The 25,441-nt window shown below is 53.2% G+C and overlaps 12 protein-coding genes across 12 annotated transcripts; 7 read left to right on the top strand and 5 right to left on the bottom strand.

Annotated features, from left to right (window-relative positions):
• Positions 1 to 3: 3 nt before the first annotated feature.
• On the top strand, positions 4 to 1,269 carry RHO25_000525 (uncharacterized protein; the record flags this gene model as incomplete). The annotated part of the gene is made up of 1 exon (XM_023593140.1): positions 4 to 1,269. The coding sequence occupies one exon, from the start codon at positions 4 to 6 to the stop codon at positions 1,267 to 1,269; it is 1,266 nt and encodes a 421-aa protein (XP_023458680.1).
• A 1,400-nt stretch (positions 1,270 to 2,669) lies between these two features.
• RPS15 (40S ribosomal protein uS19) lies at positions 2,670 to 3,439 on the bottom strand (the record flags this gene model as incomplete). Its single annotated transcript, XM_023593139.2, has 5 exons — positions 2,670 to 2,739; positions 2,791 to 3,087; positions 3,164 to 3,221; positions 3,350 to 3,368; positions 3,422 to 3,439. The coding sequence occupies 5 exons, from the start codon at positions 3,437 to 3,439 to the stop codon at positions 2,670 to 2,672; spliced, it is 462 nt and encodes a 153-aa protein (XP_023458687.1).
• Positions 3,440 to 3,909: 470 nt separating this feature from the next.
• Positions 3,910 to 5,056, bottom strand: RHO25_000523 (uncharacterized protein; the record flags this gene model as incomplete). The annotated part of the gene is made up of 2 exons (XM_023593138.2): positions 3,910 to 4,998; positions 5,051 to 5,056. The coding sequence occupies 2 exons, from the start codon at positions 5,054 to 5,056 to the stop codon at positions 3,910 to 3,912; spliced, it is 1,095 nt and encodes a 364-aa protein (XP_023458686.1).
• A 433-nt stretch (positions 5,057 to 5,489) lies between these two features.
• On the top strand, positions 5,490 to 5,898 carry 60S_1 (ribosomal protein P2; the record flags this gene model as incomplete). The annotated part of the gene is made up of 2 exons (XM_023593137.2): positions 5,490 to 5,648; positions 5,719 to 5,898. 2 exons carry the CDS (start codon positions 5,490 to 5,492, stop codon positions 5,896 to 5,898), a joined length of 339 nt encoding a protein of 112 aa, XP_023458685.1.
• Positions 5,899 to 6,502: 604 nt separating this feature from the next.
• Positions 6,503 to 7,126, bottom strand: RHO25_000521 (uncharacterized protein; the record flags this gene model as incomplete). Its single annotated transcript, XM_023593136.2, has 3 exons — positions 6,503 to 6,518; positions 6,573 to 6,742; positions 6,797 to 7,126. 3 exons carry the CDS (start codon positions 7,124 to 7,126, stop codon positions 6,503 to 6,505), a joined length of 516 nt encoding a protein of 171 aa, XP_023458684.1.
• A 551-nt stretch (positions 7,127 to 7,677) lies between these two features.
• On the bottom strand, positions 7,678 to 9,111 carry RHO25_000520 (uncharacterized protein; the record flags this gene model as incomplete). Its single annotated transcript, XM_023593135.1, has 6 exons — positions 7,678 to 8,008; positions 8,061 to 8,192; positions 8,250 to 8,392; positions 8,442 to 8,479; positions 8,614 to 8,812; positions 8,860 to 9,111. The coding sequence occupies 6 exons, from the start codon at positions 9,109 to 9,111 to the stop codon at positions 7,678 to 7,680; spliced, it is 1,095 nt and encodes a 364-aa protein (XP_023458975.1).
• Positions 9,112 to 10,099: 988 nt separating this feature from the next.
• On the top strand, positions 10,100 to 10,522 carry RHO25_000519 (uncharacterized protein; the record flags this gene model as incomplete). Its single annotated transcript, XM_065602022.1, has 4 exons — positions 10,100 to 10,223; positions 10,292 to 10,311; positions 10,363 to 10,381; positions 10,437 to 10,522. The coding sequence occupies 4 exons, from the start codon at positions 10,100 to 10,102 to the stop codon at positions 10,520 to 10,522; spliced, it is 249 nt and encodes an 82-aa protein (XP_065458094.1).
• A 452-nt stretch (positions 10,523 to 10,974) lies between these two features.
• On the top strand, positions 10,975 to 12,289 carry RHO25_000518 (uncharacterized protein; the record flags this gene model as incomplete). Its single annotated transcript, XM_023593134.2, has 5 exons — positions 10,975 to 11,139; positions 11,186 to 11,647; positions 11,694 to 11,788; positions 11,844 to 12,123; positions 12,188 to 12,289. The coding sequence occupies 5 exons, from the start codon at positions 10,975 to 10,977 to the stop codon at positions 12,287 to 12,289; spliced, it is 1,104 nt and encodes a 367-aa protein (XP_023458974.2).
• A 507-nt stretch (positions 12,290 to 12,796) lies between these two features.
• RHO25_000517 (uncharacterized protein) lies at positions 12,797 to 15,903 on the top strand (the record flags this gene model as incomplete). Its single annotated transcript, XM_023593133.2, has 12 exons — positions 12,797 to 13,182; positions 13,232 to 13,266; positions 13,319 to 13,707; positions 13,769 to 13,822; positions 13,870 to 14,372; positions 14,441 to 14,510; positions 14,571 to 14,601; positions 14,672 to 14,908; positions 14,980 to 15,241; positions 15,296 to 15,537; positions 15,606 to 15,716; positions 15,791 to 15,903. 12 exons carry the CDS (start codon positions 12,797 to 12,799, stop codon positions 15,901 to 15,903), a joined length of 2,433 nt encoding a protein of 810 aa, XP_023458969.1.
• A 2,383-nt stretch (positions 15,904 to 18,286) lies between these two features.
• RHO25_000516 (uncharacterized protein) lies at positions 18,287 to 20,440 on the top strand (the record flags this gene model as incomplete). The annotated part of the gene is made up of 1 exon (XM_023593132.2): positions 18,287 to 20,440. The coding sequence occupies one exon, from the start codon at positions 18,287 to 18,289 to the stop codon at positions 20,438 to 20,440; it is 2,154 nt and encodes a 717-aa protein (XP_023458968.1).
• A 470-nt stretch (positions 20,441 to 20,910) lies between these two features.
• On the bottom strand, positions 20,911 to 22,721 carry RHO25_000515 (uncharacterized protein; the record flags this gene model as incomplete). Its single annotated transcript, XM_023593131.2, has 2 exons — positions 20,911 to 22,494; positions 22,551 to 22,721. 2 exons carry the CDS (start codon positions 22,719 to 22,721, stop codon positions 20,911 to 20,913), a joined length of 1,755 nt encoding a protein of 584 aa, XP_023459135.1.
• A 296-nt stretch (positions 22,722 to 23,017) lies between these two features.
• RHO25_000514 (uncharacterized protein) lies at positions 23,018 to 25,268 on the top strand (the record flags this gene model as incomplete). Its single annotated transcript, XM_023593130.2, has 3 exons — positions 23,018 to 23,564; positions 23,630 to 24,552; positions 24,606 to 25,268. 3 exons carry the CDS (start codon positions 23,018 to 23,020, stop codon positions 25,266 to 25,268), a joined length of 2,133 nt encoding a protein of 710 aa, XP_023459134.1.
• Between the last annotated feature and the right edge of the window lie 173 nt (positions 25,269 to 25,441).

Below are 25,441 nucleotides of genomic sequence, written 5' to 3'. Positions count from 1 at the left end.
AATATGGGCTTGAACATCCTCATCGTAGGAGGAGGCCTAGGCGGTCTCGCCACAGCCGCCTACCTTCGACAAAATCACAAGGTAACGATTCTCGAACGAAATCATCTCGACTTCACGAAAAATGACTACGGCATAAGCGTCATTGCAAATGCCTACAACTTACTCCAAAAAGCCGGAATCGATAACAACAAACTCGACATGGCAGTCATGACAAGAGTCTGGGTCCGCGACTATCAAAACCAAGAGATCTTCACCCAGGACTTCCACACGCGGAAAACAGTCGGGGCACCAAGCGTTCTGACGAAACGGAGTCATTTGCACAAGGAACTCCATCGGCTTGCTACCAGTCCAAGCCTACACGGCAAACCCGCCAAGGTGATCGAAGGCGTCCGAGTCGTAGAAGTAGATACCTCGAATGGCACGGTACGCAGTGCTGAAGGAAAAATCTACACAGCCGACTTCATCATCGGCGCCGACGGCATAAATTCAGTCGTACGGAGTGCCGTAGTCTCCAAATCAGGAGAAGGCAACTTCGAAGCAGAAGCCAAAACTCACGACCTTCTCGCATACATGGCGCAAGTCCCCATCGAAGCCATCGAAGCGACACCGGAACTCGCATATTTCGCCGAACCTGGACATTTCGGGCTAGCCAGCTGGTCCTCGCCAAATGGACGAAGTGACAAGCAAAGAATTCTAGCTTACCATATCAGTCCCCGTGAAGCGCAATTTGTAGGCTACGCAAAAGAAGAAGAATTTGCTGCACAATTTGATGAACAGAAGACGACGATTATCAAAGGTATCCCAGCCACGAGAGTACAAGCGGCATTTACGGATTTCTCTTCAGCATTGACGAATATCTTCTCCCATCATTGCTCCGGCGATGAAACCGTCGAGATCTGGCGAATTCGTGACATTGATCCGCAGGATACATGGCATCGCGGCAGAGTTCTGCTCATTGGCGATGCGGCACATGCTGTCACGCCACATGCTGGGCAAGGTTGCAATAGTGCTTTCGAAGACGCGGAAGCGCTGGGTTTCTTGCTCAAGGATGCTGAGACATTCGAAGACGTCGAAGCAATGATACCAAAATTCTTACAAATCCGAAAGGCGCGCGCTCAGGATATTGCGAGGTCCTCAAGGCATATGGGTGGATTGCTGTCGCCGGAAGAACAAGCTCAAGCGGGAGAGTTTGATCAGATTGAATTCGGGAAGAGGACGTATGGATATAGGGGAGCCGAGGAAGCCTTGAAAGCTAGCGCTACTGCTTAGTTGTTGGCATTGAGATGGGTAGGAACTGAGGTTTCCTTCAATAACTGTGCCCCAATAGCACCTGCTTTCCAAAGATCCACATCTCAGGCTCAAGGGCTGCATCCGCTTGCAATCTAGGCGCGATCATGCGAAGTCAAGGAAGCTGAGCTCTTCCGCTACTGCGACACACCATGCACTCCTTCCGACGCGACGACAGCCTTTGGATTCGATATGCGTGTCATGGTAGACAATCCACTTCCAACTTCCGTTCACAGTCGAATCACTGGACCGCTCCAGAGGAAGTCCGTTCGAGGTCGAATGACTGGTCCTCTCCAGAGCAAGTCCGCTCGAGGTCGAATGACTGGTCCCCTCCGAAGGCTTGAAAATGGCAGCTGATGAAACATGCCCGAAATCGCGTCCTGACGCTGACTTTCAGTCCAAAGACATGTCGCTGTCAACTTCGAAAACGCCTATCAAATATCAGTCACATGTACGTCTAGAATTACGACACAGTAAACTCACGATCAAGAACGGTGGTGGAATCCTGGCCACAGTCGCAGCCGCTGAGATAGTCGTGAAGGAAGACATTTTTCGTTGTTCTGAATTTGGAGGTGTTATGTCATGAGGATGAAGCACCTTCAACTTTGTAAGTCTGAAAGGCATTATGAAATCATTTTTTCCGTCGCACAGAGTGTGACTGCCTTGAATATCTCCCAGTGGGCGCGAAAATTTGGGTCGCCCAAGTGGACCATGAACTCTTTCCAAAATAATCGATCTTTCTTTCCGCTTCGCATTGTCGAATCAGACTTTGAGCAAGAGTAATTGTGATTTGGGAAGGATCCATCGTTGTGTTGGATAAGAAATGCACAGACAGAGTACCGCCTGCTGAGAACTAGATAGAGGACAGGGTAGTGTCGGAGTAAGGTTGGAGTGAAGCAAATACAACTGCGCAAAAAGCGGGTGCTTTGCGTCTGCAAGCTGCTACCGCTATCGCTCTTTCAATTTGGAGTTTGGTCTTTGCGGATCATCGTCATGTTGAGACACATGAAAAGGGTTTGGTAGAAATCCTCCAATGAGTCTTTCATTGTCTGTACAGATGTTAGACCTATGACAAGACACGAAATGGAAGTTCTACCACCTCGACGGAGCCTGACGGTGCAACGCAATCCTAAATTCTGATGCCGTTGGTGAAACAGTGTGCACATGGAGTTGTCATGAGCATGCTGCTATAGTAGGTCTGACACTCGAGAATACGAAAGTGACGTTGAGAACATCAATTGGGAATCGAAACGTCAACATGGTGGTGGTATCATCGATTTTTGTTATTGCCCGACTATCATGAGCTCACTTAGAGCGTGTAGACATTGTCCATTGCCGAGACTGAAACGCCATCCATGCCAAACCATACCCGTACTCGTCGTCTACTTCAATGGGATGAAACGCGAAGAGTGGGTAGCACCGATACCTGGACGACCGTGCTTGACTGGCTTGCTGTTGAGGCTGTTAGCATTTGCATCTCGTGTTGATTGTGGCCGAACGTACTATGAGATGGAGAATTCTCCGAGGTAGTGGCCGACCATCTCTGGCTTGATTTCGACCTGGTTGAACTCCTTTCCAGAGTAGACACCGACGACAGAGCCAATCATCTCTGGGACGATGATCATGTCACGAAGGTGAGTCTTGACGACGTCTGGCTTCTCGTTTGGCTTGGCCTCCTGCTTAGCCTTGCGAAGCTTCTTGATCAGGCCCATAGGCTTGCGCTTGAGACCACGGTTGAACCGTCTGCGGGCACGAGCGTGGACGACATCGCGGAGCTGCTCGGAGGAAAGGTCGAGGAGCCTGTTGCGCATGGCTGTCAGCTGTTGTCCTTGCGCGCTGGTCTCCCACCGCCGACAGGTATGCGCCTCCCACTCACTCGTCAAGATCAATGCCGCGGTAAGAGAACTTGCGGAACGCTCTCTTGCGCTTCAGCTCTGTTGTGACAATTCTGTATTAGCCCGATATCCTATCTTCCAGCACCCCTTCGTGGCCTATCCACAGGGTTTTAACCACTGCGACGTCCGACGGAGGAGCGCCTGATCGTGTCGCGCGATGTGCATACCGGCAGCCTCCTCGGCGTTCTGCGCAAACAATGTCAGCGCTTATTTTCAGGTCAAGTAGCGTGGAAACTTACGTAGTCTGCGTCAGCCATGTTGTCGGTCGGTCGTTTGGCGATGTGGTTGTCGACTGATGTTCAAAGTCCCTCTCCAGACTGGCGAGGAATATCTGGTGTGCCAAGAAGAGGTGGCCGCACGGCGCGGGCCGGGTTTCTCGCCGCACGTGATATGGCTGCGAAACACCACTGCGGCTCACTTGTTGGACGAATGAAGATGTGTTGTACGGCCTGAATCACAATGTCATCCTTGTGCGTATACACCGAAGAATTTGTTGTACCAGACAATATATTCACAAGTCGTCTACTATTCTACAATGAATGCAACGCCGATGTTCAGCGAGCATTGATCCCAAGCCTCTCCAAAATCATGGAAAACTCCGCCCTTAAAAGCATATCGCTATGCAATGCATGAGTGCTGGAAAGGGAGCGAGCCCCAAAACACTCGATTTTCATCCTTCGCCAAAAGTCATTCATTCGTGAAGCCAGCCTGTGGGGCCTTCGGCATCTTAAAAGCGCTTACGAGCAGCAGCACTCTTACTCAATGCCTCAAGCTTCTTCTTGCGCTCCAATTTCTCACGCCTATGCCGCTCTTCCTCCTCAAGAGCTTCCTGGTCTTCCTTTCTGGCGGCTCTCAGAGCCAGCTCTTCCTCTCGAGCCATGTCATCGAAACCGGCGTCCATATCATCAGACTCGTCGGATCCGTAACCTTCTTCATCCTCGTCTTCCGCCTCATCCAGGTCAGACCAGCTGGCGTAGCCACCGTACTTGTCTTGGCCAAGGCCCTTCTTCGCCACAGGTTTCGAAGGCGGTGCTCCTGGTTCTGCTCGCTTCATGGTTCCTTTGTATGATATCTCAGGCACTACGGGTGTCTTCTTCATAGTGCCCTTGTACGCAGGCTCAGGCACAGGCTTCTTCTGTAAAGTTGCTTTGCCGTCCGCAGGGGTACCGCTCCGGCTCCGGTTCGCCACTGTACTTTGTCCACTCCGTTGCCCAGGCTTTTGTTTTGCTTCCTCATGCTGCTTCAAGCGCTCCTTCTTCGTCAATCTCTCCACCGGTTTGTGCTTGATTGTATTTGTTCCTGCAGCTTTAACAGCTTCCTGCGCTGCCTTTGCCTTCTCCAGTAGGGAGGCGAATCCTCGCTTCGGCTTTGCCGCAGAAGATGCGGCGGACGCTGCGGACGCTGTTGCTGGGGCAGATGCACTGGAAGCTGGTTTCGCGGAAACTGCTGATGGTCTGACAGGCTCGCTGGCTTGGGCGGGTCTTGCAGTGCCACGATACGGTGCACTCGTGCTCGGAGTACCGCTCGCCGTTTTCACCGAAGTACCATTCGAGGCTGGCGGCCGCACAGGCACCTTGACCTCAGTCCGCACCGTCTTCGCTGGGGGCGCTGCGAGTTGCTCGTCCGGCTTTCGCTTCACTCCGGCGGTGACATTGTTCGCGATCGGCCGCGATACCGGCCGCGATACTCCGGAAGTCGCAGGTGGGGGCCTAGTGAGTGGTGGCGCTCCTGGTCGGTTCGTAGTCGCTGACGGGTTTGGCGCGGGAGCCTGATTCTGCTTCGAGCCACCGATGGATCCAAGAAGAGATGTGAAGGACTGCAAGTGAGTCAGACAACTGTGCTCTGCGGCCGTTGGAGATATCGCCTACCGTCATTTGCGCAAGGCCCTCAGATGCGCGTTACGATCCGGAGAAGGTATGAAATGGCCAAAAGCGCATGTTCCCAAAGGTTGTGCAAGAGCCGGCGCGCGGGTGTTAGACGTTGTGGGTAGAATGATGTTGGGTACTTTGTTCGTGTTATATGGGCAGCACGCTCTGGGTTGCCGCTTGCGGCGCGGGATCCGCTTAGATAAGATGTCAAGTCTTGGCACTCCACACTGAGGAAAGAATCAAATGGGCGCGACTAGCAAGTTTGACCACCGACCACGACACGACACCCTTCCTTGAGCTTTAAGGATCAGTCTGCACCCAAGTGCTTAAATCGATTGATTCTCTAGTTCTCCCACCACATTCAACAACAGTACGCGCGCCTCCTTCTGCACCAACGACACAGCCGCAGGACATTGACACTAGCACAGACACTTTCAAAATGAAGCACCTGGCAGCATACCTCCTCCTCGGCCTCGGCGGCAACGAGTCTCCTTCCGCCGCAGACATCAAGAGCGTTCTCAGCGCTGTCGGCGTTGAGGCTGACGATGAGCGCCTCAACAAGCTCATCTCTGAGCTCGAGGGCAAGGACATCAACGAGGTGGGTGCAGACACATTAGCCGTATTCGGCGCAAGAGCATTTGAACAACTTGGACTAACAAATATCACAGCTGATCGCCGAGGGTTCGCAAAAGCTCGCATCCGTCCCATCTGGTGGTGCCGCCGCTGGTGGTGCTGCTCCAGCTGCTGGCGGTGCTGCTGGCGGTGCTGCCGAAGCTGCCCCAGAGGCTGCCAAGGAGGAGGAGAAGGAGGAGTCCGACGACGACATGGGATTCGGTCTCTTCGACTAAGCGTCTCGCTCACCTGGCTGTTGTGGAGGGAAAAGTGCAAGAAACGGTGTGGAAACATCTGTCCGAAAGTTTGGAACGATTCATGGCTCCGAGTGCATGCGCTGCGGCCATGTCTACACTCTCACGTCACGCTATAGCATGATGCATAGCGCGAAAATGAATGTGCCTGGCCAGGTCCACATGATTACCGTGCCTGTCGTAGCGCTGAGCTGCCATGATGAACGACGCCCTTTTCGCTTTGCCCCAAAAAGTTATTTGTTTCATGATAAGGTCGCCTTCTCACGTTCATGGGCCATGACATCGTCAAAATGTCCATTGCATGTCTTCCTCTGACTGCTGACGTAGGTTTTCTACTGTCCGTTGACCAACTCGGTGCCAGGTGCATGGTCAATGATTTTACGCCGCTGCAAACGTCCAAATTCGTCGGGTATCTCATGATCTATGCAGACAGTCTTCGCTCACGCATCCCATGCGTTTTTCATATCCAGTACGCCACGCTGAAAAACAGACTATTCCCGAATTGTTGCTGCGAAGGAATGCGTCCGAGTTCGTTCTTCATCTCCCAAAGTCTCTTTGTGTCAGAAACTGCCATGCGCAATGCAAATTACTGCAAAAGAGCCCTGTTTCAAATCAGTAAATAGTGAGGACCCCTTTTGATAAGGATGTGAACTCACCCAAGGTAATCCTCGCGGATGCTACCGATGGCATACATGCTGCCCATCTCTCCGCGAATACCCTTGATGCGTAGCCGCACTTGTGCGCCTCGCTCGATGGTCTGGTCTGAGTTGTCCGTGAAAGAAGGCGTCGAGCCCTCTACTGAGTATTTGAGAGCAGGTGGGATCATCTGCGATCAATGTCAGAGCCAGCACGTGTACAGACATACGCATATCCCGCTTACCGCTTTGCTCACAAACACACTCAACGCGCCCACGTCCACGAAGAATCCATTGTTGACCACGCTCGTCACCTGTCCGTCCACCACTTCACCTCTGAAAGGTCGCCATACGATCGCACGATACGAGAGCGTGTACTTCGCCATTCCCGTGCCCGGCACCAGCACTGGCTCACTGATCTCATCGATCTCGATGATTTGAATGATCATTTCCGTGCCCTCAACCTTCCCCTCCATGTCTTCGTAAAGCCTCTCGCGAATCCTGCTGTCTGCGGTGTTGTCGAAGAAAGACGGATGGAGCGTGCAGTCGCGTGTTCGGTGCGCAACGAAGAACATGTTGGCGGTTCAGGTGAGGGCAATCGGAAGTTCGAATGATCAACCCGCGGTTGCAGAGCGCGCGACCTCGAATACTGTCGAGCCGATTCGAAGATAGGACGCGACCTCGATCGAAGCTTGCCGCAGACTTCACCAGTGGAAGCTTTTGCGCTTAGTCGCACAAGGAGTTTCGGTGAAGGACCAGATCTCTGCGATGAGATGGTGCAGGTAGCAGAAGGAGGGACTCGGTTCGGAGGGGAGGACGGCTCCTTTGTGTGGACGGTGTCGGACAACGCGAGAGAATTGTCAAAGCGGGCATGTGAAGACGAGACGTGAATGCTCCGTCACGTGACGTAACCAAAGTGCTTCACTAAAACTGCCGCTGTTTCATTCACTGCAATCGCTTCGACATTGTGAGAGGAAAGGTTATTCGAAATGATGATGAGATACGCCCGTCCTCTTGCTTTCACAACATCTCATAAGGTCCTGCGACCACATCTTCAGTGTGGTACAAGTATCGACATTAATATACTCATAAATCCCTCACTTTGCAGATATGCATGCCCTTACTCTCACACAGAATGTGCCGGCACACGGAGTATCGCCATGTCGTCGCTAAGATCAGTACTTCCAGCGCTGCTCCCACAACCGAGCTCATATGGCTCAACCCGAAGATCTCTACTGGATAGATCTTGGTGAAATGTCGACCTCAAGCTCTGTCGTTGGTCTGCCGCAAGCTCGCATGGCTGCACAGTACGTTCTTCCACCTGTGGCTGGGCCTTATTTCCGGAACATCCAGAACCGTCAGACACGCCATAGCTGCCTTCCGACTTGCCACGCAGCTGCGCGACGCCGAAACCAGTGTTGAAGCTTTCAGTGAAGGTCTTCAACGCTGACAAGGTGCTATTGCATTGTGTCAGTTGAGGCGGTGTCCGTTCCGAACTTGTCGACTCACCTCGCTGCTATCGCGTAGGCAAGTTCTATCTCCATCCAGATGTTGACGAATGCGCTGTCGAGACCGGCATCGGATTCTCGTCGACTTAAGCGCAAGGTATAGTGACTTCTCGCTACTGAGAAAGCTAGAGTACTACACAAGATTGTCAACACCCTCATGAAATACCCAGGATAGCCTCGCATCACTTACGGAAAACGGACCCAGAAGGCAGTGACAATCATCGCCTTTCGCAACGGTCGCATCTGGAGTCCCCAGACCAAATGTACAGGTAGACCCAGGAGTAGAGCTTCCGTGACGCAGTCAAAGACTGTTATAATCTGCCATCGAATGTGCTATGTCCCGTCAGCTGTCGCTCCGCTTTGACGAGATCGGACAAATTACCTGTGAACTACAAGTCGACTTGTTACTTTCAAATGCCCCTGATGAAGGCCAAAGCCATTAGTACATAGCTGCGTTGTGCATTTTGACTTTCCTGCGCACACCACCACTACGATGGTGGCATTTTTATGATTGCCTTCCAATACTGCATCTAAGGAGACATCGATATACGCACAGTAGTAGCCTGAAGCACTCGAGCAGCCAGCCGTAGCAACAATAATCGAGGCCAAGCCGAACGCAGCAACAATGCCATTGCAAACATGGTAAAGCTTGATTTGAGCAGGAGCCTTTGTGATACGGGTCAGGAAGGCTATCATTGCAACTTTCGACAGATACAACGTAATGAGAAACAGGACCAAGCTAGCGACCGAGGCCTGCATCTGTCAGCATGGTGTCAAACTACGGCTTATTTGGTTTGTACTTGATTCAAATTGCGCAAGTCATCCTGCACGGCGATCCTCGTCCAAGGCTTGCCGAGACCCTTTGCATAGCTCACGTAGCTTGCGCCGATTTGGCCAAGAGAAGTGATTGTGGCCGCTGCGATTATGGCGTCGTCGGAGCCATATGCATGCCTGCGTATCCAAGACCGGATAATGGCGACGCAAGTGGTGAACACTAGACAGATGCTGATCGTGAAGCTCACGGCGTTCTGGTATCCTTCACGGCGTGGCATGCTTCATCAATTGCTTGGGCGAACCAAGGATTGAGACGACCACCTGCTGTTGAGATTGCAAGGCTCCGCACAAAGAACGCAAATGAGAACCGAGCAAGCGGACAGATCTTGGGAGGGGAGAGTGGACCGAAGGTGTGTTCATTGCAGGCTTCTCGAGCTCTTGAGAGAGACAATCGTCAAGGAGATGGATGGGTTTCAGTGTCACAATGTGCGGCCTAGTGCCGTGTAACAGCATGGAGGGCCACTGCAGAAAGCGGCAAACGTTGTGCTGCTCGAGACGGCGGCGAGGTGCATGGCCGCCCATTGCTCGTGGTCTCTCTTGCTAACAACAGAGGTTGGAGTAGAAGGATGTCCTTGGGCCGGGCCTCGAATGTTCATGGAAACGCCAAAAGGCGGATCGGATCTAGACGCTATCAGCAAACAAATGAGTCTGGTGCCATAGAGTGATTGCATAGCTACTACTGCAGTGATGATCTTCGAAAGCAGTAGCTGCAGTTCTGTGCTACTGTGGCCCGCGGGACGATGTCTGTGCTACGTCGCACAGTCCCAGAAACCGACTCCAGCCCAGGCGGTGATACAGGGTTTTATCTGCAAGGGCAGCAGTTACTCCATGCAGACGACCTGTCAAGCGCAAAAAGATGAGGCAATATTAATAAGTGTCTCTGCAATGTGCCGCCCGCGTTACCTCGCACGCCTGTCCGCCTTGTCGTATCTGCGCAAAGAAGCAGGAAAATACGGCCGCCACAATGCCGCTGCAGCTCGGCACTCTGTACAAAGAGTGACGGTCTCGGCAACTCGCTTCCGCCCTCCACAAGAAACGACGGGCCTATGTGTTGTACGAAATGCATGTGGCTAACGGACCTTGCTCGGCATCCAGATTCGTGAATCGACATTCAAGAAGTCCCTGAACTTCCGTCGTTCGTGCCGCTTCCTTTTGCTGTGCTACTTCTTCCTATCATATTCCTTTGATCGAAAGAAGAGCTACAAAATGATGGCACCAGACAGGAAGCCAGAAGATGGAATTTCCGTTCGGAGCATCCATGAAGTCGAGACTGCTGCCGTCGAGAAGAAGGGCGGCACCATAACTGATGGCTATGAAATGTCCAGGATGGGTGAGTCGATAATCTGACTTGGGACGTTGGCTTGGTGCGTGATGGCTGACATTCCATATCGTGCGCAGGTAAGAAACAGGAACTGCGTGTGAGTGACAGCGACCAATGTCTGACTCAAATGCGGCTGACATAGACGGAGCGCAACTTCAAATTCGTTGGTATGTTCGAGAAAAAAACGTCGAGGTCGTAGCGCTCATTGGCTATGCTTTTCAGGAATTGTCGGCTTTGTGACGATATTGCAAGCAACGTGGGAGAACGTGCTTCTCGCGAACTGGTTCGGACTGTATAACGGCGGGTGAGTCTGATCATTGGGTGGCATACACTCCCAAAGATATTCATCTGACACACCCGCTTACCTTCATCATCTACTTGTTAGCACTGCTGGCGTCATTTGGTGCACGATCGCCGTATGGCTGCTGATGCTCTGTATGATCGCGTCACTAGCTGAGATGGCTTCAATGGCGCCGACAGCCGGTGGACAGGTGAGTTTGCGAATGGTCGGCTCCGCATGCGGTATTGCATTATCGACGCTGACTCACGGATAGTATCATTGGTAAATTATCCAGCATCCAAGGCGGGCTGTTTGACGCAATCGAGTTTCGCTAATCTGGCCTCCACGTCCAGGGTATCCGAGTTCGCTCCTCCGTCTTTACAGAAGCCACTCAGTTACGTTGTTGGGTGGTGCTGCTGCCTTGGCTGGATCGCCGGAGTGCCTTCTTGTTGCGTCCAGCTAGCTGGCATGGTGCAAACGATGATTCTTCTGATGCATCCTGAAGCGGACGTATCGCGCTTGTATCAGGCTACGCTGCTGCTTTACTGCTTCCTCGTTCTCTGCGTCGGTTTCAACATCTTCTGCGCCCAGCAATTGCCGCTGGCGGAAGGTATATTGCTATTCGTCCATGTTCTGGGGTTCTTCGTAAGCAAGTTTCCGAGATACTCCTTACCATTCTGACAAAACTCAGGTCTTTCTCTTGGTTTTCTGGATCATGGCTGATCACGCACCGGCCGAACGTGTCTTCGGCGAGTTCCACGACGGCGGAGGTTGGGGTAGCACTGGTCTTTCTTGCCTCGTCGGGTTAGCTACGCCAGTCTGGTGCTTCATTGGACCTGACGCCGGAGCGCACATGTCGGAAGAATTGAAGGATGCATCCCTGCAGCTACCTCGTGCGATGATGTGGGCGACGGTACTGAATGGCATACTCGGCGTCACGATGCTCATCAGTTTCTGTTTCTGCATTCAAGATATTGAAAGACTCGTGAGCATGGATACAGACTTCCCCATCATCGAGGTGTTACTCAATGCCACTGGATCGAGGGCAGCGACCTGTGTGCTCGGCGCAATGTTGGTGGTACTGCTCTTCTTCTCAACCGTAACTACCACAGCTAGTGCTTCGAGACAGGTCTGGGCGTTCTCGAGGGATCAAGTAGGTGCCAAAACAATCAGTGAAGACGCATAACTAAGATTTGCAGGGCTTTCCGTTCTCGAAATGGATCCGCTTCGTGAAGCCCGGGGTGGACATTCCCACTAACGCGATTCTGTGCGTCGGGCTGGTAGCTGCAGTGGTGTGAGTACCGGATGTCTGTGGACAAGAAGAAACCTCCGCTAATCCTGGTGAACAGCTCCGCGACCAACTTCGGCTCGGGTACAGCGTTCAACGCCGTGGTCGGTGTTTCTAATGCTGCCCTCGGCTTCTCGTACATCGTCTCCATTGGTTGCATCCGGCTGAAAAGATTCCGCGGCGAGGAGCTCCTACCGGCACGCTGGTCGCTCGGACGTTATGGTGCTGTGATTAACGACATATCACTCGCATTTCTGGTGATCGTTTTCGTGTTCTCTTTCTTCCCGACAGATGTCATCCACGGCAACGAGCAGTGGGTCGAGAGCTTCAATTGGGCCATCGTAAGTGACTCATTCGCGGCTGACTGATCTGCTTCGATGCTAACTGGGACATCTCTGTTCGCAGGTGATTTTTGGTGCGACTTGCTTGTTGGCTCTGGCATACTACATGCTAGGAGGAGGACGCCAAAAGTACATCTCTCCCGCGTCGCTGGTCAAGCAGGAATAGGTGTGGTGTGGGTGGCTGGCACGTGTGTACGGGCGGCAGACCAAGCCAGATTACGGCATAGAGTGCTCATTTTGATGGATTTGGTGTTTTTCCTCGTGTGTATAGAGATTGTGGGGATGAGAAGTCGTTGGCAAAGCAGGTGAGGGAAAGATTGAGATGGACAGTCGGCAGCAGCCGGCGTTTGCGCCATGCACTTTCCTCTTTGTCATCCAAACCAGAACACGCTTGCCAGGGCAGTGACAGCCAACCACATCTCCATACTGCAACTACTCATGTCATGGAATCCTCAGTCACGTCGCTCACTGCGGATTGACAGTCCATCGCGGCTGATACTCGTCAACGGAAGAACGCGTCTCCGGGTCGTACAACACGGTGTCGCACGCAGCCTGCGCACTGACAGGGATACCATGGATCCGTTCCTGACCTCCAATCTCGCCCTAGGGCATTGCGGCAACCACGATCTTCTCCAATCTGTATCCGCAGCATTTCCTTTTCTACTCTCACAGCATGCTTCCTCTTTCGTTCCAGTCGCTCGTTTGCATAGCTTCGTTCCTTTTGCAGTATTCAGTCTCAGCACAGCGCCAGGGACATCCCAGCCATAATCATTTGCACGCGGCAGTGACACAAAATGGTGGCAAGTACGATGATACGAATAGAAGCCATTCATCCTCCTCCGGTCTAGATTTTGCACCTGGGCCGGGTGGTTGTCCTGCGTCACAGTCTTATCCATCGGGGCAATATTGGCTTCCGAATCTACCTGCAAAGGACGATGGTCGTTCTCCTTTCCTGGTGAATGGCGAAAACTATCGGATTTTCAGAAATGTGAAGGACTATGGGGCAAAGGGAGATGGTCAAACAGACGACACAGACGCTTTCAATCGCGCTGTCTCAGAGTGCGTAGCTCATCAGCGAGCGCGATGACATTCGCTAATGTTAGAGCAGCCAAAGTCGTATGGGAGGTGGAAAGGGCAGAGCAGGCGAGTGCGATGAACAGTACAAGTATCAACAGCAACTAACTGAGTCGTGTAGGTAGCACTGGTCAGCCAGCATTGATCTACATTCCTTCGGGCACCTACATCATATCATCCACAGTCCAGCTATGGATTGGTACACAGATCATTGGCGATGCTCTGGAACCCCCCGTCATCAAAGCCTCGCCTATCATGAGAAATGGCACTCAGCTCATGTCGGCGTTTGATTTTGCCTTGCAAAGTACCACAAATTTCTACATTGGCATTCGCAACATCGTCCTCGACTCGACGGACGTGGCGTCCAACAAGACCATCTTCGGCCTCAACTGGGCTGTGTCACAGGCGACAAATCTGCTGAACGTCAACTTCACCATGCCAAGAGACAGTCAGCATATTGGTATCCATATGGACGGTGGCAGTTCAGGAGGTGGAAGCGGGCTCTTCATGGTATGTGCTTGCAGGACAAGGGCTTTGCACTGGCGACCTTGCTGACGAAGACTTCTTTCAGGGCGACCTGACCTTCTCAGGCGGATTCATTGGACTTGAATACAACAACCAACAAGTAAAGTTATTCACCTTCCGTCGGGATTTGTGCTAACTCAGACATAGTACGCGTTAAGGAATTTGCGATTCGACAACGTGAAAACAGCCATCGCTGTGAAGCACGCTTTCACGGTAACTATGCAAGACATCTACTGCTCCAATGTTGAAATATGTGTCGACGCTGGCGTCAATGACGTTCCAGGGGGCTCCATTAGTCTTCTGGACAGTGTCTGCGATGGATGTGGTGTGATGGTCAATGCAAGTACCTCAGTCATGCTCGAGAACCTGGAAACATACAGTTCCGGCCCGATTCTTCGCGTAGATGGACGCGAGAAATTTATTCGAGATCTTTGGGGCAAGAGTTATGTTCTTGGAAATGCGGACAGAACGAATGGCAGCATGATTTCGGCGACTAACGGCAGCTTGATCCGACCTATTCATCGAGACGGCAGTTTGGTTGACGAGAACGGACGCTATTTCACCAAAACCCAGCCACAATACACAGCTTTGCCACTGTCCGCGTTTGCTTCCGTCAAGGACGCCGGGGCTGCTGGTGACGGCGTCACTGAGTGAGATGCATGCGCTCTTGCCTCCCTAACGGCAATTACTGCTGTACTACAGAACTGACACGTGATAGTGATACTCAGGCTATCCAGCAGGCTCTGCTCGCAAACGCGGACTGTAACAAAGTCACTTTCTTCCCTCATGTATGCTGTCCTGAGCCTACAGCACCGGTTTCAAGATTTGCTGACTGAATGTCGCAATAGGGCGTGTACGTGGTGACCGATACATTATATGGTATGATATCTCAATAACGAGCTGGCCGACATCATGGGCAATCGCTGATATTGTGCTCGCTGACCTATAGTGCCACCTGGCAGTCGCCTCGTTGGCCAAGTGCTGTCGGTGATCACTGCATCCGGAGATCGTTTCGCCAACGAAGGTGACCCTCAGCCCATGTTGCGAGTCGGACAGCCTGGTGAAAGAGGTGTTGCAGAATTTAGCGATCTTCTCTTCTCCGTTGCAGACGTTCTACCTGGTCTCATCGTAGTCGAAGTCAACATGGCCGGAGAGCATCAAGGAGACGTATCTTTTCACAACGTTCGTACGTACAGCCCAAGGCGGATCTATGCTTCACGGACAAGTGATGCTAATGTTTCACTTCGGTGCTGGCAGACTATCGCATTGGCGGAGCGCGAGATTCACTTCTCCAAACCTCGTGCCAGGAAATCAGCAAACCTTGCAAAGCGACCTTCATGATCATGCACCTGAGAGAGACGAGCTCAACCTACATCGAAAACAGTTGGTTGTGGACCGCTGATCACGATTTGGACGATTCCTACAATCAGCAGATTGGCACTGGGAGAGGGCTGTACTCTGTGTCGCAAGGTCCGACCTGGCTAGTTGGTACAGGATCGGAACACCACGTTTTCTACGCGTAAGTCACGACTCTTCTACATGAAAATACATTCTTGCTGATCGGGTTGCATAGATACCAATTCGAGAACGCCAAACATGTCTACGCCGCTCTGATGCAAGTCGAATCACCATACTGGCAGCCATCTCCCCGAGCACCTGCTCCATGGGTACCAGACGCAGCAACCTGGAACGATCCCGACTTCTCCAATTGCCAACAGAATGTTTCTCAGTGCTACATGCAATGGGCTCTCCGCATTCTCGGTGACGAAACCGAGGAGCTGCATCTGTATGGGATGGGATTCTGGGTATTCTTCAGTAAGTTAGATTCCTCAACACTCAGCAATTGACTCCGAAAGATGCGATAACGCTGACTATATGCATAGATGGACCAAACTATGGCGCATGCGCAGGTCCCAACGGTTCCTGTCAAATCAACATCGTGGAGCTAGACGATGAATTGCAAAGCGATAACGACGTTGCGTTGTACAATCTGAGTAAGCCACCTGCTGATGATGTCTTCCGTACCAAAAAGACGAATGGCTGACGTTGCTGGTTCTACCACGTGCAGATACGAAATCTGTGCTGAATATGATTTCTGATTCGAATGGTACGGTTTTGGCCACGCAGGATACAAATAGTGGGAGTTGGGGAGGCGTTATTGTGGCATATCGGGATTTCTGAGTCGGATGTGCGAGCCGTGTTGACACAATGGTGAGTACACGATGCTCAGATGGGTTGCGCAGAGGCAGATGATACTTTGCGATCAATTTTCAAAGGCATCAAACTTGATAGATTGTGGTATTGGAATTGCCGTTGAAGGCAATCTGTGTGTAACTAGCGGATACCTCCGGACTGCCCGCTCCGAGATCCGTTCCATCGTTCGCTCCCTCGTCACCGGACCGCAGTATGCTCCGGATTGAGCAGCCTTGCGCTCGAATCTGTAGTCGACAATACTTTCCGATGTTGAGACAGCTTGTGCTGATTAGTGTTGAGATAAGTACGCGTTAAGTGTCAACCCATGTCCTCAGCCATCGGGCTTGCATTTCAGACTTCTCGAAGACGTGGGAGCGGACGCTGAAAGTGTGGGGAACCTGGCCATTGGATGAAGAAGGGTTTGTATTCTGTGGAGGATACGAGTCGAGCAAGTGATAGTCGATGATTCGGGACGCAAGTAGGTAAAGGTGATTGAGTGTCTGTTCAAGAAGATTGAGCGAGGTTGCTTCACTACTAGAAGGCGCTTGTCAACGATAGCTGTGGACTGAAAAGATCGATGGCACTCAGACGTGTACACCAGTGCAAGATAGCAGGACCAGAAAGGGGAGGAACGCTGCAAAGTATATCTTGGCTGCTTGCACTCATTCACCCAATTGTGCTGCATCGAAGATCGATGTGCCTTGCTCGCCTTACGTGTTTCGAGTCGCGGGAGCGAACTGTTACTGACTTAATGGGTATCCGGCCACAGTAATAAACTGAGATGTCACAGCTTCGCCCAACTCTCAAGGCAGCCCCATCTACAGGAGAACGGTGAGGGACTGCAGCTCGATGCGACGTTGGTGCCCATTTTTTGAATGAAGGCGGGACCGTATAGGCGCCATTGGGAACGATCAGATTCGACGACAGATGGCACTCCGCCTTCCTACCTCCGACCTGCATTCATCATTATTGTGAGAGCAGAATGCTGTAGCTCGCCCTGTGCATGAGACTATTCCGGTTCGACCCGAAATGTATAAGCTACAAGCATCACAGCACATGCATCAGATATACTTTTGCATCCTTTTGATGAAGACGAGCATCGCCGAACTTGAACCTCGGACTTCTTCTGCCATCGCGATGCCGCGTCTTCAGATATCTTGTATGTAAAAGGAGGTGTCCTGGTGACTTTGCCGACGCCAACGTGATGACCGTGCGTGGTTGGCGGTTTGTGATGGCGCGCACGTGTTCGAGGCAGGCAAGCCGTGGTACTGTGAGCAGGATGCCGCGCGTGAGACGTGCGCGCACTTGCTGAGTATGATGGGCCGCTGTCCACGCGAAAAGACGGTGTGAGGCGTGGATATTGCAGCAGGCGAGCTCTGTGGTCGGTGTATGATACTACAGCAGAGGGAGTGAAAGTGATCGACACTGGCCGAGGCAGCGAGGGCGCTGCACTTCCATCTGGTGATGATGATGCTCCGTGGTCGCCGGGCATGAGGACTTCACATGGAGGGAATAAGGAGGCTCGTCATCGGGTGCTTTCGTTTCAGCGCACAATTTCCAACTCGTGGCTGAAGCAGACTTTCACCCTACAGGCGTTAGGTGCGGTGGGTGGACGCCATCTGGCTTGTGCCGCCTGCCCGTGGGCAGCAGAGCAGGAGAGGCATGCACCAGCAGCATGGAGAGCGCTGGACCGTATCTTTCCGAGCGCGCTGAGTGGCCGCTGATGCACACAGCTATGCGCAGCGCTGTCAGATCGGAGGCAGCTCGATCGTGGAGGAGAGGGAGCAGCAGCACCTCAGCGTCTCGACTCTGTTCTGCTGGCCGCTGCTGCTGCTGAGTTCTCGTGCATTTACATTTGCTGTCGATCGTGTGGGCTTGGGGTGCGTGGCCCACCAGCGCCACCTCATCCACTTTATACCTGGCCCAGACTTACATACTTTCAATTCTCTTCATTAATTGTCTGGCGCTGTTGAACCTCTATTGCTCTGCCAGCGAGAGCCATCCTACCCAAATACACGATCTGTTTCGCGGCGACGTTGACTCCTGGAACACGGCCACGCCTAGAGCGAAAACGAGCTCCAGCGCTGCGCTGCACCCTGTTGATCTCACCTGACCATCGTCATCCTCAACGAGCAGCCGCGATTGTTCCATTGGCCTCGCCAGTATCGTCGACCTGTCGTCGTGGAGCTCGCACGCACTGCACACCGCACCGCACACACCATCCGCACACAATCTCCAATCTCCAAGCCCGACGTCGCTGCTCGCACTTCCCCAGTCCAGCCTGGTCGGCTCTCACACCGCGAACCCTCCACGCGCATGAGCACTGCTCCGTCCTTCCACAACGCTTGGGCCCTGTGCCCGCCAACACGACATGTCGTCCTCCCCACCGCCGCAGCGGAACGCACCTCGACGTTTCGCTCCGGAGCCTGTAGAGACGACCACCAGATCCTCCAAGCAGGCCCGCAAGCATTCGCCCGATGACCAGGAGCCGCCCAAGGTCCGACGCTTCGCACCCGAGCCCATTGAGACAAGCACCAAGTCTTCTCGAGATAAGCCTGCCAGCCCTTCGAGTGACGCAAAGCCTGCTGCACGCCGCTTTGCCCCACAGCCCATTGAAACGACGCACAAGAGCAGCAAGGACAAATCCGAATCCAGGCGTAGTGACAGTGGCAGCGGGGTTCACATACGCTTCAAGCCACAGCTTGTAGAGACCAGCTACGGCAGTAATCGGTCGTCTCGCAACAGCAGTCGCAGGACTAGTCAGCACAGCGACGCTGGATCTGGAGCAGCGACCGAACACGCCAAGTCGCGTAAATTCCAGCCCGAAGTGTTATCTTCCGCGAAGCGATCAAGGAGAAAAGGCGACGCCAACGATCAGATCTACCAAGATTACAAGACGGAGGACGGTTTCGTAATACACGCACGGGAGCATCAGCGCCATGCAGGTAAAAAGGTCGGCAACCCTGAGGCTTTCCTCGAGGATGAGAGCAAATTGGCCTCGTCTTCGAGAAGCCGTGAAATTCCACCACATATGAGACGTCCAATATCTCCATTTGATGGCAGTGCACCAGCTCGCCCTGCGGTGCAACCAGAGCGAACGCATTCGTTCCGGTGTCCCGAACTCGACACGATCGAGAGCTCTGAAAGTGAAGGCGACTCGGGCTCGTCCTCACGCAGGTCCTTCAGCCCCGGCCAAGGCTCTCCGATCACCGCATCCGAATCGTCGTATCCACAAGAGTTCTACAAGCATGCTACGCGAATGCGCGAGAGCGTGGATGAGAGCTTCAGCCATTATCTGTTGCAGCTGGAACAAAAGAAGGCCCAGCGTCGCTTGCAAGAGGCAGCGCTCGCGGCTTTCCCCAACTCTGACTTCCACGAACCTGTTCATCACTATGTTAACAGCGAGCAAGACAGCAGTGAGGAGATGGAGATCGAGGATCGGCCAGTGACGTGGGAAGGCTTCGACGAGGAAGAATTCTTCAATCGCGCTGCAATGCGCAGGGAAAGCACGGGCAGAGTTCCGTGGGAACAGCTTGAAATGCAGCGCCACGCGGAGCAATTAGAGCAGGAGCGCAACGCCAACAAAACAACAGAAAAGAAGAAAGAAAACAACAACTCGCCATGGTGGAATCCAGCTGCTGCGCTGTCAATTCATCAGCAGGACAGCGAGTTGACGTCCATGCGCGATCGCGCTCGTCCGCCGATGCTGGGGCGTGACTTGGTGTTCCCGCGATGCCCGTCACCTGAGCCAGCTCGATTTGACGTGACCCAGAGTTGCGAGACACTTCGTAAGCAGATGTGTTATCTCAACGAACAGTCGAATGCAGAATCTTGCAAAGGCGGACTGTGGTGTGCTGCACCTGCGAACAAGACCGAACAGAAATCGTCGCCGAGTAAGAGTCCATCGAAAAGCACAGCTGCAAAAGGTCTCTGGGGTGGTTTCTGCATTAACAAGGAGGACACTTCTTCCAAAGCACTGTCTCCGCCTGCTGGACCTACTGGACTCATGACGCCTGCTCCTCGAGCCGACAACGGCAATCCATTCGAGCAGTCTTTCGCTCAGCGCAATGGAGCGAACATGACATTGGCTCCACCCACGCCACCGGAGAGCGTTGATTTGAACCGTTTGGACGCCATGCTCATGACACAGAAGGAACTCTCCGCTCAGATCGAACGCGAGTATCCAGATTCCTTCGTCACACAGGTGTACAATTACCTCTCGCTCGGATATCCCTCGCTAGCTCGACCTTTTGACGAAGAATTGTCCAAGATCAGCTGCATTCCCGTGTCTGAACTTCGAGAAGACGATGTCAAAGCCAAGCAGAGCCCACGAGGTTACATCCGTCTAGGATCAGATTTCGAAGGCGGTGGTGGACAGGGTCTTACCACACAAGACTGCAAACGCTGGCTGGCCCTGAGATTATACATCCACGAGTGGGCCAAGCAGGAGAAGAATTTTGACAAGACAGATGCGCCAGGTGGAAACTGGGCCACTACGCAACGAAGAGGAAGTTGGGCGATTTAGGCTCTTCAGTTTTGGAAAGCACGACTATTACTTATGCGGCAGAAGCTTTGCATGTTTGTTTGATTGTTTCTGGTTGTGGTTTTCGCACACACACAATGGCGCGGCGTTCTGGGTGGGACTGGGGCGTAAGGCGGCACACTTGACTGGCCGTCCGCTCTTTTAATTTTGCTTTGCTTTATCGTTCATTCATGATAGACGGCCCGCACATTGGAGATCATTTCGAATGGCGGCACAGAAGGGGCATGTATGTGTTACTAGCTAGCATTTTTTCGGTGGCAGAGATGGATGGAGGAAGAGCATGAGCATTGGGGATGAGGAGGCAAAAATGGCCTAGCCTCGATACACAGACTGAGATTGACCAATGCGGAGAAGGGAAGAGGAGGAGTATTATGACCAGCAGATTCATATGACGAGCACAGAATCGAATTATCAATTGCTCGAATCACCTATTTGCACGCATCCGCTCATGCCTATGCCTTTTTCTTCTGCTTGAACGACGCGCTTCGCTTCGTGACTTTGGTCTTACTCTTGTTCTTCGCGCCCTTTGCTCCTCCCAACTTCAGCCCGCTCTTCCCTGACCTCGCACTTGCTCGATGGCCCTCAAACACAAAATTCTCTGGCTTTCTGATGCCCCCTGCCAGGGTCTGGGAAGAGCGCTCTGAAGGCCCTCGGGCAGACGACTTATTCTCATCTCCTCCTTTCCGCAAATTCGCGGCCGCAGCCCGCCCGAGCAGTTTTGCCGATCGTCCCAACTTCGAAGCTTCTTCTCCTGTCAATTTCCGCTGATAACCACTTCCTCCTCGACCCACCGCTTGCTGGGGTCTCAAAGAAGGCCGCCCGCTACCCGCTTTGGCATTCTTTTTGGGTGCCTTGGCTCTGCTAACGCGGAGTTTACGTGGTAGCATGGGAGGGAATTTCTTCTCGTTCAGCAGGAGAGCTGCTTCGACACCGTTTTCGTCTTCGAATTGGACGTATGCAATGCCTTTGCCTACTCGGGTCGTGCTGTCGCGGATGACACGCACGCTCTCGACTTTGCCGCATTTTCCAAAGGTTCGCCAGAGGCCTTCTTCGATGTCGGCGGGTTCTTTACCTCGTTTGCGTTTTTCACGGCCGTCTTCTTCGTTGGCTTCTTGGATGTTAGATTCGTCGTCTACAAAGCCCAGGTTGCCGACGAACACACAGCGTCTGTTGTCGACTTTGGCGGGATGTGCGATGGAGTCGACTCGGAGGTGACGGTCGAGAACGACTGTTCCGTTGAGATGTTGGCATGCCTCACGAGCGAGTGCGGGTGTTGAGTAGACCGCGTAGGCGTTAGTGGATTTGGCAGTGGCATCCATGAGTTCTTTCTTCGCGTATGCAGCTTTCTTTGGTATCGCGGATGCGTACGGGGTCGAGCGGAAGCGGATCGATTCGACCTTCGGTCTTGAGACTCCTTTCTCGCCAGCGATTTTGGGGAAGAATGAGGCAAGGTGGTTCATGAGAGCCTTGCGAGAGGACTTCGAGGAGATGGCAGCGGTAGAAACATTGCCCAGGAATACAGTGCGGTTGGCCTTTTCCAGTTCTACGTCCTTCGCTTCTTCGGTTTCGTGTTTGGGTGGCGCGGATTTGCCTTCGTCGTCGGAGGCAGTCTCGTAATGGTCATCCTCGTCCACAGAGTCGCCGTCTCCTTCCTCTTCACTGTCGTCCGCTTCCTGCTCGGGCGCATCCTGCTGCTCCTCACTCTTCTTAGCACGCTTCGCAGCTCGCTCGGCCGCAAGGCGCTCGGCGTCCTTTTCTTCCTCGCGTGCCAGTCGGTCCATGTACGCATCCTCGATCTGCTCTTCCGCATCCTTTCGTTTGCGCTTGCGCCTGGGCTCGGCAACCTCTTCCACAGCTTCTGAAGCATCCTCAACCTCTACATCTCCATTAAAATCCTCTTCATCATCTTCCATCTCCTCGTCCAGCTCGGAAAGTTCGGCATCGTTGTCATCGTCGGATTCTTCGTCTTCGGCGGCTGGACCCGTCTTCTTCACAGGAATTGTGGCAGTGGCAGGCTTCGATTTCACAGGAGGTTGCTACACTGGTCAGTAAGAAGTTCTCAGAGATTGTATCCTATCACATTGCGCCGTACCTTAACTGCAAAGAGAGACGACAAGGCCGAGTCGACATTTTTCTCGTCTGCAAGCAGGGTAAAGGCCGTCGCAGATTGTTCCTGCTTAGACTTTGTCTTTTTCTCCTTCTTGTCCTTCTTTTCTCGTTTCTCGGCCTTTCGAGCATCTTTGTTCTTGTCTCCTGAAGCCATGATGGGCGAGATTCGAATGGTGTGTAGGATGGTGTAGTCGAGGATGGCAGATATCAAATAAGCTCAAGCTCCGAAAGTTCAAGTTCGTCGATCAAAAGCCGACCGAAGTTGCACGGGCGGTTTCATCACCAGCACCAACTCCGCTCCCCTCTTGTTACCGCACACCATCTGCTACCCTGCCCACCGTACTTACGCCCTATACACTCACAAATTACTTGCGATCGCATGTAGCGCCATCTCGCAGCGAGCGACATTGTCAGACCCGGCCCCCACCTCGTTGGCAACCGCACAGAGCAATGGCGACGCCGCCGGCGCGTCCCAGCCAGAATCTCGACCACAGCTCCACCGCCGCCGGCACCTCTACTCGCGCTCCGCCGTCACCAACGAGATCAGACAATCCTCGCCCATCAATATCACCGTTGAGTGCCAAAGCATCGCCCGTCGCGCTTCGCGATCATGCAGCGCGGGATACTTTGACCCGAGAAGAGGAAGATGGGCTCGACGCTCCCAGTGGGAACCGAGACGATGACGACAACCGTTCCAGCAGTCTCAGCGAGCCGGACGATGATCTGGAGGTTGATGCGCAGCAAAATGGCGTGTCAGAGGCACTAGCGACGAATGAAGAGCTTACGGCGCATCAGTCCTTGGAGGTGGACTCGGAAGCGGAAACTGAAAGACTCGACCAGACACCTCACAAGGCCCGAAAACAGCTGGAAGAGACTGGCAGAACTCCCAGTAAACTCAACCAGGCTGCCGGGCCCGATGATGAATTGTCGGACCCTCCCTCTCCTCTGCCCACTGGGCCGGGTGCCACGTCGAGTACTGGCACTACAGACACCATTGGTGAGTTCAGTGGGCGCCAAAATTGTGTAGTTTTGGGGAAATTATGCGCTGATACCTTTGTGCAGGGAAAAAGCGAAAGCGCTCAGATACCGCCGAGAGTTCGTTGAGCAGTGCCGATTCTGCACTGGCTGAATCGCCGCGAAAACGAAGTCATAGTGTGCCCGACGATAACGCGGGCCAAGAGGACCCAGCGGAAGTGGAAGATGCAGACGGAGATGTAGCTGATGATATACCTGAAGCTGCGGAGCCTGAACATCCAGAGCCTCCGACATCGCCTGTAAAAGGCTCCGGAAAGGCCAAGCGTGGGCCTAAGCCAAAGGGTAAAGGCAAGAAAGACGCGACAAAGGGCATGGGCGTAGAGAGCGTGGAGACGCTAGAACCGACAGCAGAGCAGAGCGCGGAAGCGGCAGCGAAAGCAGAAGAGGAAATGAAGCACAAACCCGCAGCTACGACCGCATTCGAAGAATTGGCGAAGCAATTCGCTGCTTTCCGCGAAAAAATGGTCAGCGAAAAGCTGGCCGCTACCAATGCAGAGCTGGAACTGCTCAACCAAGCAGACAGCAAGCACCCCGAGTACCTGCGACAAGTGGCTTGCATTGATGCTCGAAAAGCGAAGCAAGAGAACGAGGCACATGCTTACTATAGATTCAAGCTTGAGAGCCTTCGCCGAACGACGCTTGGTGAGCGAAGCCAAATACACAGCCAGTACTTTCAGCACACTCGACAGCTGCGCGAAGATGTCATGCAACAGCTGGGCGACGATTGGTACAAGATACAGAACGAACGGCGGCAGAGCAACCAGCAAGAGGATGAGAACTACATCTACAAATTCCCGACAAAGAAGGCGGACCAGATCAAACAGCAAGCGAAATACAACCAAGAAGTGTCTGTGCTGAGCGGCGTCGCCAAATACGTCGGCTTCCCGGCAGCCCCAGACATCACTGGCGCAGATCGTGATATGCTGGAAGACGATTTGAAAGCCATGAAGGTAGGACCGCGTTGTCTGATCGCGCAATGGACCGCAAGCTGACCGAGGAGAAGATATCCCGTCGTGTGCACCAGCCGGCATCGCATCCGAGGCCTGTGTACTTTCCGAATAGGACCGGACTCGTGCAACCTCAAAGTGAACGTCTCGCACACGAGCAGTTCATTGAGCAAAATGCATGGGCGCGCCCTCAAGGGCCAATCCACAGCCATTTAACGCCGAACATCGCACACACTCCTGACTGGGCAGAGCCGAACAACGGACCCAAGCATCTACTTAACAATATTGGTGGAGCTCCTGGCTACACAACACCAATGCCCCAACGGCAATCGCTGGTGGAACACTCTAGCGCCGGCACCGTGCCAGCTAATAGTGATCCTGCAGAGCCCCCCTCCAGCGCTTTGGCAGCACCTCCTACGATAGACAGAAGGCTGCCAGACAACCAACCATCTCCACTCGTTATGAACAAACACAAGCATTACGGGGCCGAATTCACCGGCTTCCGCAACATATCCGGGGCCAGCACCATCGAGGCGCCGGGCTCAGCTGAGAAGGATTACCGAACAGCGGGGGGAGGTCCTCTGAAAGAACATCCTGAATCTCAGCGCACATTTGACACCAGCCAACTGCAACGACAAGTCGCCGAGGTGAGAAGACAACATGAGCCCTATGGCCAGCCTCTTGTACACGCTCAAGATGGCGGGACGTCAGTAACATGACGAGGGATTTTATGAACGCGGTGGCAGAAGATAGCAACGGGTTGAGCAATCCGTCTCACGAATGTGGCGGCATAAAGACAGGCTGGCCAGCGAGCAGGCAGCACTGCACTGTGTACGAATGTAATGAAGATACCCAGCACCACGTGCTCAATGATCTTGTGCACGCCCGTGTA

Source organism: Cercospora beticola, chromosome 1 (assembly GCF_033473495.1).
Source record: "Cercospora beticola chromosome 1, complete sequence".
NCBI lineage: Eukaryota > Fungi > Ascomycota > Dothideomycetes > Mycosphaerellales > Mycosphaerellaceae > Cercospora > Cercospora beticola.
The sequence above is the reverse complement of the archived record's forward strand: the minus strand, read 5'-3'. Positions and strand labels throughout refer to the sequence as shown.